Here is a 12,876-nt window from a genome sequence, read left to right on the forward strand (position 1 = left end):
ATGACGGAAAAGAGAAAAGAAAGAAGAAAGGAAAAAAATCTATCTATATACATAGATACACAAGATAACTAAGATAATTGTACTACTAATTTCTGTTGCTTTATGGAAAGGAACAGTTAATGTTTCATTGTTTGGTCAATCTTGCATACATATATCTGGTAATCTGAGCAACTACTTTGAAGATAGCAATAAGTAATACAACAACCATTGTTGATTTCCTATCATCTTGTTTTGAAATTCTGTATTGTTTTATAGTTATTGTGGTTGTTTAGTTTTTGTCTTTGTTTTTGTTACTTTGTTCTTGTTCTTTTCTCTTTAAAATAAAAAATTGGTTATATTTACATCTAGGCAAATTGTTTTAGTGACTATAGATGGTATTGTGTTTTTAATTTTCCAGTTGAGTTTTAGGATGTAGAAACATAATTGCTCTATTGGTACATTTATCTTTTATCTTGCTACCTTGCTAAACTGTCAGTTCTGTTTTATTGTAAGCCTCTGGGAAAGGAAGGGTAGGGAGACCCAGAGGATCAGACATCTCAAACTTGGAATCTGCTGCTGAGGCAACTGGCTGGGACCAGGCACTAAGAATGCTATACCCAGAGGACTTCCTTCAAGAATTGATTAAGGTATTTTGAGTGATTTGCTTCATTTAACCTCTCAGTAAATGAGATTTTGGAATACTTGTGCCTACTCTTGCCAACCCCTGTCCTCAGCGTTGTAGAAGAGTTTCTTTTTCCCTGCATCTTTGTCAACATTTACTATGCTTTGTATTGTGATGACAGCCACTCTGACTAGGTTGAGATCAAATCTCAATGTAGTTTTTTTTCTTTTTTTTGAGACAAGGTCTCACTATGTAGTTCAGCTGGTCTTGAACTCACTACGTCATCCACGCTGGCCTCAAACTTTTAGTGATCCTCCTGCCTCAGCCTCCCAAGTGTTGGGTTTACAGGTGTGCACCACCATGCCTGGCTGTCTATGTAGATTTGATTTGTATCTTGGTTACTTTTATGTTGCTGAAACACAATACCCAGGACCCACAAGTTAAAGAATGAAAGGTTTATTTTGGCTCAGAGTTTGTAAAGGTTTCAGTCTGTAGTTGGCTGGTTACAAAGCGGGACAGCGTAGCAGAGGGATATGGCAGAGGAGAAATGGTCCATGGCATAGCTGTGGGGAAGCAGGGAGAGATCAAAGGAGGAGGAAAGGGGATAAAGCCTTCCATGCTACAGCCATGTTGACCCACCCCTTCCCATGAGGCTTTGCCTCCCAACATCATGCTCTGCTGTAAACTCATGGACTGATCCACTGATGAGTTCCATGCCCCCATGAACCAAGCATCTCTCCAAAACCCCACCTAGGAGTGCATGAAGCTTTTGGGGGACATCTGGATAGAAGCCATGACAATTTGCATTGCCATAATGGCATAACAGGTAAATATATTAAATACTTTTTATATACTTATTGGCCACTTGTATTTTTGTTTGTTTGTTTTGTACTGGGAATCAAACTCAGGACCTTGCCCTTGCCAGGCAGGTGCTGTGCTGCTGAGCTATATCCCTGGCCCTTGTATTTTTCTTTTGAGAAATATCTTTCAAATTAATTTGCCCATTTACTGATAGGGGAGCTATTTGATTTTTGGTGTTGTTTATTGAGTTCTTTATGTATTCTAGATATCAGTCCTCTGGCCGATGAGTAACTGGCAAAGACATTCTCCCATTCTGCAGGTTCTCTTCACTCTTTAGTTGTTTCCTTTGCTGTGCAAAAACTTTTTAATTTGATGTATTCTCACTTGTTGATTTTTCTTATGCTTTTGGAGTCTTATTCAGGAAGTCTTTGCCTGTACTTGTGGTTTCCAGTGTTTTGCCAAATTTTCTTTAGCTATTTCAAAGTTTCAGGTCTTATATGTAGGTCTTTGATCCATTTGGATTTGATTTTTGTGCAGGGTAGAAATCTAGTTTCAAACTTCTCCATATAGATATCCAATTTTCCTGGCATCGTTTGTTTAAGAGGCCGCCTTTTCTCCAATGTGTGTTTTTGGGTCCTTTATCAAGAATCAGGTGGGTGTAGTTGTGTGGGTTTGATTTTGTGCTTTCTATTCTACTCTTTTGGCTTACATGGCTATTTTTGTGCAATGCTGTTTTGTGTTACCATGACTTTGTAGCATAATTTGAAATTGCATATCGTGATGCCTGCAGACTTACTCTTTTTAACTTATGATTTCTTTGATTATTCTTGGTCTTTTGTATTTCTGTATGAGTTGTTCAGAATTGTTTCTTCTAGTTTTGTAAAGAATGTTATGAGAATTTTTATGGTGATTGCTTTGAATCTGTAGTTTGCTTTTGGTCATATGGCCATTTTAACAATAATAATACAGCTGTCTCATGTACAAAGGAGGTCTTTCCATCTTTTAAGAAATTTTTAAATTAAGTTTGTTGGCACTATATATATAATGATCATATTTATCATAGATAATTTATACTGGTATATGATATATCTTGATTCCTCTTTTTTCTCAACCCCTCCCCTCCCTTCTACCCTCTTTTCCCTCCTATTCACAAAGCTTTGTTTCCATTTTATCTTTATTATTTTTTTCCTTTTCTCTTCCTTCCTTTCCCCCTTCCCCCTCTCTAGCTCCTCTTTCCTTTTGAACAATTTCTTCTTATGTTACAATGTGTATTGTTCATTTTGGTCCTTATTTACTCTTATTTTCTCACATGAGGGAAGACCACGTGATATTTACACATGTGTGGTGGATTGACAACTGGTGGTCAACTTGTAACACCCAGCTAAACTGAATCAGTATGGTGCTGGGTATGGAAGGTCTACCTGAGGATTGTTGCCAACAAGATAAAAAGGAGGACTAGAGAAGAAGAAGGGGTGTTGTTGGTTCTCTTGGGGCTGTTGGCTCTCCTGGAAGAGATTGTCACGCTGGCTTTCCTAATATGGACTTGGCTGTTCTCATCATTGGAGGAGCTTGGACCTCACTGTTGCTGAGGATGGCGGTGGTACTTGTGGGGGAAGCTCTGGTCCTTACTTTGAATGTCACTTCCTGGCTCCTTGGAAGCAGGAGGCCTGAATCTTCACTACATTATCAAAGAGGAAGTGTATTATTTGGTTTTGTGTGAATCTGCCTTCCCTAAAAAGTTGGCTTTTGCCTACCTAGAAGATTTGCACTCAGAATTTGGTGACCAGCATGGGCAGGAGGTGGCTACTGTATCTAGGCCTTATTCCTTTATTGAATTTGATACCTTTGTTCAGAAAATCAAGAAGCTCAAGATTGACAGTTGTGCCCAGAGAAACCTAGGGTACATCAGCCCTGAGCTGCAAGGTGTGCGAAGGATCATGGTGGCCAGAATCGAAGAAGTGTTACAGCAGGGAGAAACACTCTCAGTACTGGGTTCAAAGGCTAAAATTTGTCCAGCCTGTCCAAGAAACACAGCCAGCATGTGAAGTCCTTCACCATGTATTCCACTTATGCCAAACTTGCAACTATTGCTGTACTTTTCTTCATGTTAACAGTGTATGCGTGATTCTGGTGGCTGTGAAGTAGTAAATACAGTCACTGGCAGGGGAGAACCTAGGACCTGGCAGGTATATGTTTTCAGGAAGCTGAGCTCACAGAAATGTGTACTGGAACCCAGGTGGAACTTCTGTCTCTAAAGACTTCAGGAGAAAAGACATGTCCTGGGAAAGATCACCCATCATTTAAAGAGGATTATCCGTATGCGGAAATTCCTTTTTGTGGGCAAAGGCTTTCTCTGGGTGCAAAGCCATATATATTCAGAAGAGTAGATTGTTTTGTACGCCCACCCCCAACCCATGAGATTTTAATACAGCACTGGCTGGGGCTGCTCTTCTAACAAAGCCATCGATGAGATGTAAGGTAGCCACCCTGTGCTAGCAGCATTCTGAAACTCCTTCCAAGATGGTAGCCCTTTGGGAAGTTTTTTGACTTTAAGTAGCATTCCTTTTGGTGACATCTGTGATTTTCAATAACCTGAGTTTCTGATGGTCTTTCAAACCAGACTCTGAGTATACGAAGGTTAGTTGCTGTGCCGCACAGATCCTGTCCATTGAGCCCTAAATGAAGTGCACTTTCTTGGTTTCCTTTTGTGATTTCTGCTATTGCCCAGTTGTATAAAGTTGAATGAATTATGTTAAGATGCCTTGAAATCACATAGCACTCCTGGATGAAGAAGCTAACTCCTTTCTCTTATTTACTCTTTGAACAAAAAGACTTGGATTGGTTGGGGACACTACTAAATTTATTCTGCAGCATTTGGTTTACACGAATAGAAGAGCAATATAGCAGAGTGTAGCCAGAGGCCCACGGCTTGGGAAGAAGAAAGGCCCAGCTCAGAACAGCAACGCGTCACCCCGGGTTCACTTTGTCACCACTCTCTGTTTAGCCCCGCCCTTTGTTTTCCTCCTGCCGCAGTTTGCTGACATGTAAAGAATTCCCCTGTGCCCGACAGTTTCATATCCCATACACATCCTCTCTGGATCCTTCAAATTTTAAAATGTTTGGCTGTACAGTTATTGAAGTTAAAACTCGAAGATCACCCACTCAGACCTGTAGCTACACTTACTTGTGTGAGAGGTCTCTGAGGGCACGCCATTCCTGTTTCAGTTTATGTGAATTCTCTGAGAACGCTCCAGAGAGAGATAACACATTCACAGCAGTTTCTACTAACTGATAAAAGTACTGATAATTATTTCTCCTTTCTTGCTCAGGGATAATGGGGGTTTCCTTTTACCTACCAGGATGGAGTTTTTTGAATGAAGAGAATAGGCCTCCTGAATGTTATTGCAAGAGTCTACCGCATGAATTACCTGTAACTCCTGCAAATACTGCAAATATTTCTTTAAGTTTTATAAGGCAGATGAGCCAACTTCTTATTTCTGAACATCTCAGAAAAGATAACTAGTGGGCAGTTTATGACCCAAAGGAATCATCACAGTTACTGTTCTGATTCCTGGTAGGGAAAAATAGTCTTATTTCCTTATAACAAAGCAAGTACAAATGCTTATTTTATTCCATATAATTTACAAAACTAGAATAATTTTTTTTACCTCTTTGAGACATGGTCTCGCTATGCAGTTCAGGCTGACCTTGAGCTCACTTTGTAGCCTAGGCTGGTCTCAAACTCACAACTATCTTCCTGCCTCAGCCTCCCAAGTGCTGGGATTACAGTAATGCACCACCATGCCCGGCAATATTTTCTTTCTATTTATGGACCTAAAACTTGCTCACTGGAGTTTTGTGCGTGAAGTCAGAGGTTATCTTTTACAGAGAATAAGTGCTGTTCAGTCCCTCAAAGGTTTATTCCTTACATAATGATATTGGCAGCAAATCTTTGAAAGGCGGAGGACCTAAACAGTGGCACCATAGCATTTGGTGGCTTTGTGGGAGTGAGGGAGGCAGCTCATTGTTGAGAGTTGTGTGCTGGAGCCTACTGGTCAGGAATGAAATAAATATTCCTAGAATGTTAAAGAAGAGGCGGGTCAGACCAACTCCTCCTTTGAGGACGTGCTTCCAGTTGTAGGTGGGCCGAGATGGCCAGTCATCAGCACCTCCTACCTCAGTTCACCTCTTTCCCTGACCTACTCAAGCTGTAACTTGAGTTTGTTCTGCATCTCAGGCTTCAGTGTGGGTGTGGCCACAACCTATGAAACAATTCAAATGGATGATTAGTGGAACAAACTACAGTCCCCACTGTGAAGCTGATCTCCAAGATGTGTTCATATTCATCTTAAGCCTCCTCTTAATCCTTGGTGCAGCTCAAGCCCGAGTAGCCATGCTCTGGCAGGGTGCTTGTTATGGTTTAGATCAAGAATGTCCCCCCACATGCTCACACACTCATAGGCACGGCTTTTGGAAGTGGATTGAATTATTTGGAAGTGGATTGAATTACTGACTAGATGTGAGGAGGTGGGGTCTGGTTGGAAGAGGCAAATCACTGGAGGGGTGACCCGGAAGGACACACCTCCCTCCCTGGCTACTTCTGACCTCTTCCTTTTTCCCTGTTACCTCCCCAGCATCCCTTGCTCCTCTGGTCTGCATCATGGCTATTCAACATGTATACGCACATGTTTATGTGATTGTACTTTTTTTTTTTTTTGGTACCGGAAATCAAACTCAGGACCTTGCACCTGCCAGGCAGGCACCTATGCCACTCAGCTATATCCCTGGCCCATGTGTGATTGCCCTTCTGGGTGGACCTAGTAAAGCAGAGAAAAGGGGCCACGTGGGAGAGGCGAGCAGGGATCTCCAGGATCGTAGAGCCTTCCTTTCTAAAGCTGACCCACGGAAGGGCTGAGTCTGGCACAGGATGCTGTAGTCCTCCACTCTACCCCCAGCCCTGCCAATGTCATGGGCAGTTCCGGTCTGTCCTGCCCTCATTTCCCGATTGTCTGAGGGAGCGTCGGCCATGGGACTCAGAGCCTCCCTTCTTCTGGCCCCTCCCTCACGCCTGATGCTGGGGCGGCATAGAGCCTCCCTCCCATGGGTGCAGAGGGCATTTCAGGGTGACTAGGCCTCATGTCCACTGTCTAACACACAGATGGGGCCTGCCAGGGCCTGAGACAAAATGTGCATGTGCATGTGACCCCTGGCCTCTTGCACACCTCACACTAGGAGCTCCACATGGCTAGCCGTGTGTCCTCTGTCCCTGTACCAGCACTCAAGGCCACTCAGCTCTAAGTAACTGTGCTCAGCCATGCCTGGGGGAGTTGGAATCATCGCTCTTCATTCATCCTCCATCACAGTCAGAAGCCTCATCTGTGTTGGGGTCTCTCTCAGGGGATCTCCAGAGTCCAGCCCCCTTGGGCACCTTCATCTCCCTGCTTTATTCCTCAACCCACTGTCACAATGTAATCACTGATCCATTCCCAAGCAAGAAAAATGAGCTGAGAGGTCACCCTTGCTTCCGACTCTCACAGGGCTGTGGTGTGGCCCAGAGGTGGGCTTGAATCCGGGTCAGTGGACCCCAGATGATCCCACACAAAGCTGAGAGGGTGCCCTCTGAGCCTGGCCTTGGAGCTGAGGCCATCCATCATGGCTGGGGGCTCCAGAACGGTGTCAGCCCCAGGGAGCCGGAAAACTCCAAACTCCAAAGAGGGTCTGGAAAACTCCACAGAGGCTGGAGTTGGGGTTGGGTGACCCCTGAGGAGGGCACCTGCACAGATCCCACAGAGCTCCGATTGCAGGCAGGGAGTGGGGGCCAAGTGTGGGCTGGGGGGAAGGAACCTGACCCAGAGGTGCAGCACCCTGGAGCTGGTGGGGATGAGTGGGCACAGCCACAGTACAACCCAGCATGGACTCCAGGGGGCTCTGGGGACAAGGCTGCCTCGGTGCCCTTCCAGGCATGGTGGTGCTATGTGGTAGCCATGGCCGCTCCTGGGAGGGGCCTGTAATCGTGACTACTTGGACTGGATTCTGGCCAAATGTCCTCTTGGGAGAGGTCTGTGCTCTCTGGGAGGTGCATTCAAATGTGCTCAGAATGTGGATTGCTGAGGAGTTTTGCACTCTTCTGCATGGATTTGATACTTCGAGGACAAGTTTTCCTTGAAAATTCATAATGAATGCGATTTTCTCTAATATGTTGAATTTTTGGCAGAAGAGGTGATGAAGATCAAGCCCAGGGCAAGCATGCTGCCCCTGAGCTAGACCCTCAGTCCTGAAGACAATGCTGTAAGTTAATGGAATTTAGTAATGTCAAGAGACAGAGACAGAGACAGAGGTAGAGGAGGAAGGCTCTGTATAGCATGAATCGCCAAAATTAATGGAGGAGGGAAGACAGAATTAGAATTTGCTGTTTTACAGTTCCCGAGATGAAATTTAATTAGGCAAAGATCAGACAGGCGTGGTGTTTCAGTGTCTACTGCTGAAAATGTGGCCACTTAAATAGCACCAGGGTACTTGCCCAGCCTTCTGCCCCGTGTCTCTGCCACCCAGTTTTGGTTGGGATGATGGACCCTGGCTGGAGGATCCAGGATGGCTTCCACCTCGTGTCTGACACCTCTAGACGGGACTGGAGCCTGTAGGGATGGGCCTCCCCCTCCTTCTAGTGTACCATCTCCACATGGTCTCCCGTGCTTTGCCCCAGTATGGTGGGTGGGCTTCTGAACAAGACAGGTCACAGCTTCCAAAAATTGAAAGCAGAAGCTTATAGCCTCTTAAGATCTAGGAAAGGAGTAGACACATGCCACTGCTACCACCTTCTATTGTTCAATCAATTCACAGCGCCAGGCCAGAATTATGGGATAGGAAAACAGACCCTGATTCGCTGTCAGAAATAGCCTCTATGTCCACAGACTGGAGAGATTCTTGGCTGCCATCTCTGCAAATTATCCATCAAAACCCCAAAACTCAAATCCTTACTTGTACAAAATATGCTCACTCCTTCCCAGCTCCTCTCTGTATTTGCAATTACTATATGCGCCTAACGTTCAGGATCTTGTGGTTTGCCTACGGTCTGGATATGGATGAAGCCCTTCACATACTTTCTTTCTCTGGAGACCTGTGAACCAAAGACAAAACCATGAACAGACACACCACACAGCAATACACTAACAATCAAAACACAACCCCGGCTTACATCTACCACGAACTGGCATGCACGACCAATCAACACAACCTTCAACGTCTCTGGCACCCTAGAGCTGTGGGGAAATAGTCATCATGGCAAGTTTTTAGTTGGATGGCTATTGCTATGTGCCTCCAAGTGCTAAAGAGATAAAGTCTTCACTGGCAAAGTTAAGACAGGTGTGAAGTTGAGAGGGCCTCTGTCTGAGATGCACCTTGGGCTGCTGGAAAGTTGTTATCTTGGAACGTCACCTCCAGGGTGATGGAGTTGGGAGGTAGGAGAGTAAGAAGTGCTCTAAAGAGAGCACAGAAGGCCTGGGGTACAGAAAGAGGCAAGGTGGTGAGGCGATGGAGCTTCCTGGTGTAGGAAGTGGTTGCTCTGAGGTGGTGGATATTATAAACTGATCTTGAGCCATAAAATAGTGTCCCCACCACTGGAAGTTCTAGGGTTGGGGCACCCCAGGGAGGAGAAGGACAATGAGGGTGGGTTCCCAGGGCAGGGAGAGCTTGGACTCAGAAACAGATGGATGGTCTGAGATTCAGCTTCCCCTTCCTCGGCAGTGGGAAGTAAGGTGCAGCTACTGAGAACTGACGCACAGGCAGCTACAGGACAGAGTGGAGAGGGCGCGTGAGGAAGCCAAGACCTCCCTTCCTGGCTGGCACACAGACTCTCGCTCCTGATCCTGCAAGGGACTGGTACATCTCCCCAGGGCAGACTGGTCTGTGAACAGCACCCTTGTGTGCACAAGCCCTGGATGGCATCGCATGTGTTTTCATCTCTGGATGAACTTAAGTTTTGATTAATCAGATCCCAACAATAACAGCATTCCGCCTTCCTGATACATGTGTCATTGGCTACAACAGGGGGCGGGAGGACTGTGGTCATTGTCAAGTGCTCCCAGGCCACTACAAATTAGGAACATAAAGGCGATCCTCTGGTGAGGAGCTGCCACAGCTGTCCAGACCCTCGGCTCATCCAGACACTGCCTCGGCTGTGAGCACAGCGTCTGGAGATGAAGACCGTGATATGGGCCATCTTGCTGCTCAGTCTGCTGGCTTCCCTGCAGGCCCAGGATGCTGAACCAGCGAGGAATGCTGTGAGTCGGGGAGGAGTGGTGGGGAGGGATAGAAGCAAGGCTGGGGCGGAAACCCTCTTTCAGGAGGCGGCACTCCTAGTTTAGAGCGGCCAGACATGGAGGGACTTGTGCTGTCAGCAGACATAGCCGCTCCAGTGCGGGCAGGGCTGGAACGGGAAGTGGGTCTGGGTCAAGGGTCTTGTGGAAGCGACATCGAGATCCAGAAGGCTCTGCAGGGCTGGGTCCTCGGGGATGAGGAATCACTTGGGCCTGATGCCTTGTCCTCAAAGAGAACACTTCCCCAGGGAGGGGGACGTACTCCCCCTTTGCCGGGAGCTGGGAGCCCTGAGTGCCGGGCTTGCTCTACGGAGCACGGAGGTAAGGGTGGATGGTGTGGGAGCCCTGCCTGTCTCTGGGGGCTGTGGCCTGTGTTACAGGAGTGCCTCGCGTATGGGCTGGCACATGGATTAAGCAGTAACGGGCTCACAGCTCACCCTGCTTCAGTTTGAAGGGACCTGGTACCTGAAGGCCTTAGTAGCCAGTAGGCCGATGCCAGAGGGAATGAAGCCCAAGAAGTCATTCCCTGTGACAGTGACAGCTCTGGAGGACGGCAGCTACGAAGCCCAGTTTTCCTTCTCGTGAGTATTGACCGCCTTGGGACCCCAAGTCTACTTTCCTCCTCTGTCCCCAGCCGCATTTTGGGTAAAGGTGGCAAAGTGCGCCCTGACCTTAAGGGGGCACAGTCCCAGGCAGCATCCGATAGCTCTGATGGCAGGGAGTAGCTTTGGTGTCACCGGGTCAGGGCCAGTGGAAGTGGGGAGTTGAGCTGGGCTCAGATGCGTCTGGGGGCGCAGCTGCCCACGAGCCTGCTGTTTTCCAGCTATAAGAATAAATGCCAAGAGAAGATCATTGAGATGCAGAGAACCAAGGATCCTAAAAAATTCAAAACCAGTAAGTCCAGCCCAGCTGTGCCCAGGCTCAGCCCGCGTGGTGATAGCTCCGGGGAGGGAGCGGCTCTTTCTCTGTCCACCTCCTTGCAGGAGCTGCCCTCGCCCTTCCTGGAGGTCTTGCAGCTCTCATTCCACACACTGGGTATTATCGGTTTATCTACAGCACAGGCTGACCTCTCACCTTCTGGGTGGTCCTGCTGCGGACACATGGGGAAACAGGGCTAAGGGGCTGGGATACAGGACAGGGCAGCTGCTCAGTTCTGGCCAGGCTCCAGCCTCGTCCTCCGTGGTCTGTATCCACGGCTCAGGATGGCCCCCTCCCCACGGGGCCTCGCCACAAGGACCGCCCCGGGCTGGCTAGCTCTCCTGGGTGGCCCCCGAAACATTCCAGGCTGTTCCTTAAGGTCTCAAGAGTGTTTCCTAGGAACAAAGACACTGAAGAGCTATTTTGTCTGTTCACGCACAGCACAAGACATGATCGTATCTGTAGAGGAGATGAATGTGAAGGACCACCTCATCTTCTACATTGAGCACCAGGTCTTCGGGATGCCCGTGCGCATTGCGAAGCTCATGGGTGAGGCGCCCTTCCTCTCTCAGGCCCCAGCTTCCCGTCTCGAAGCCTTGTTCTGGCACTGGGGGACTAAGAAGCCCCCGGGTTGCCTTCAGGGCACTGGGCATGGCATGCTGCTCTGGTAGGGTGTGAGCCCCAGACTGGGAAGGGGCTCAGTAGGCAGGAGGTGCCAGGGACATGCGGGCCCTCAGACACTGACCGTGCTGACAAGGGTCCTGCTTGCTATAGCTGCCAAGTGCTGCTTCCTGGGGTCTCTGGCACAGATGGGGTCACCTTGGCACCTCATCCGTTCTCAGGGTGAAGCCCCTGATGCTGGGTGGTGGCCGTGTCCTCGGGGTCATTAGCTCCCCGCAGAACTGAGCGGCCATTCCCCCTCTGCTCCCCCGGCCCTTTCCCCACAGCGAGGATGCCGGAGGAAAACCCAGAGGCCCTGCGCGAATTTAAGAAGTTCATAAAGCACAAGAAGATCCCTGTGGAGTACATGGTCATCCCCCAGCAAAGCAGTGAGCACAGGGTCCTTCCTGCACGCCCGCCGGTGCTCCCTCTGCATCTTCCAGTGTCACTCTGGGTCCCTCACCTCTCCCTTGTCCCTCTCAGGGACACAAGGGCCTGGGTTTGGGTCTTGGCTGTGGGAGGGTATTGTTGCGGGTGGGGTGGGGTCTGGACCTTCTTCCAGGGCACCTTCTCACTCCTTGGCTTTTCTTGGTTCCCACAGAGAAATGTGTCTCCTAGGACGACTTGGGTAAGTGACTCTCTGGGAGAACATTGCAAGGGTCCAGAGTCCTGGGTTCCTGGAATCCGAGGACCCATCTGCTCCGGTTCCACTCCTATCCCGAAAAGGCAGGAGTGACCCTGCCTGGGCCAAGCAGGAATGGTCACCCCAGGAGCTGGCCTGGAGTGTAACTCCCAGGACCTTGGGGAAATCCTTTCTTAAGCATCGCTGGTCACCACCATCACCCCTCCCCACTCCCTGACACCCCCCCTACATACCCACCAAGGATGCCCAGAGGCTGCATGATCATAGAGAGGCCAGGGTTGTTCTGCACAGCTGCCCAGGTGGGACCGCGCAGCAGCCTGGCCTCTGCCCGTCCCAGGCTCCTCTCTCAGTTCCTCTTTCCTCACAGCTGCCAACCAGGTCTGCACATCCTGAGACCCCGCTACTGCCAACTGCACGAACGCCGATGGACTGCCCTCCTGCAGCAGCCCATCCCTCCCCTGACCCTGTCTGACTCCAAATAAAGAACTTCAGCAACCACTCTGGGCTCAGCCTGTCCATGTGGGGACCTTGCATTGGCTTCCTAAGAGTTCTGCTAGGAGGGGGAGTCATGGGGAACATGGGGAGACCTTGACCCTAGCAGTGGCCAGAGCTCAATACACAAACATTGCACAGAACTATAAGGCCACATGACATCCTTGAGGGCCCCCTGATGAGCCATGGTTCCAGCTGGACTTGGGTGAGGCTGGGACCTGGGTGGGAGCATCTGGGAAGCCACTGGAGAGGGCAGGGGAGGGGAGACATCTGCATCAGGGCTGAAGACTGGGCACAAAAGGGACTTCTTGGGCCCCTGTGAGGGGGGCCACGCTGAGCAGCCTGGGCTCAATGACGAGGGTGAGGGAGTTTTTCCAGCATTTGCTCCTCACCTTTCAAGCAAGAGAGCTGAGAGCTCTCTTGCCATTGCTGAGAGCCACCCTGCC

The 12,876-nt window shown here is 48.8% G+C and overlaps 1 protein-coding gene and 1 pseudogene across 1 annotated transcript; both read left to right on the plus strand.

The window, feature by feature from the left end:
• Positions 1–3,036: 3,036 nt before the first annotated feature.
• LOC102019938 lies at positions 3,037–3,542 on the plus strand (annotated as a pseudogene).
• Positions 3,543–9,495: 5,953 nt separating this feature from the next.
• LOC102009091 (late lactation protein B-like) lies at positions 9,496–12,436 on the plus strand. Its single transcript, XM_013506585.1, has 7 exons — positions 9,496–9,681; positions 10,165–10,298; positions 10,541–10,611; positions 11,077–11,184; positions 11,583–11,684; positions 11,897–11,923; positions 12,306–12,436. Exons 1-6 carry the CDS (start codon positions 9,598–9,600, stop codon positions 11,911–11,913), a joined length of 516 nt encoding a protein of 171 aa, XP_013362039.1. The 5' UTR covers positions 9,496–9,597; the 3' UTR covers positions 11,914–11,923; positions 12,306–12,436.
• The last annotated feature ends 440 nt before the right edge of the window (positions 12,437–12,876 follow it).

This window comes from Chinchilla lanigera, unplaced genomic scaffold (genome assembly GCF_000276665.1).
Source record: "Chinchilla lanigera isolate Chin_1 unplaced genomic scaffold, ChiLan1.0 scaffold00112, whole genome shotgun sequence".
Lineage (NCBI taxonomy): Eukaryota > Metazoa > Chordata > Mammalia > Rodentia > Chinchillidae > Chinchilla > Chinchilla lanigera.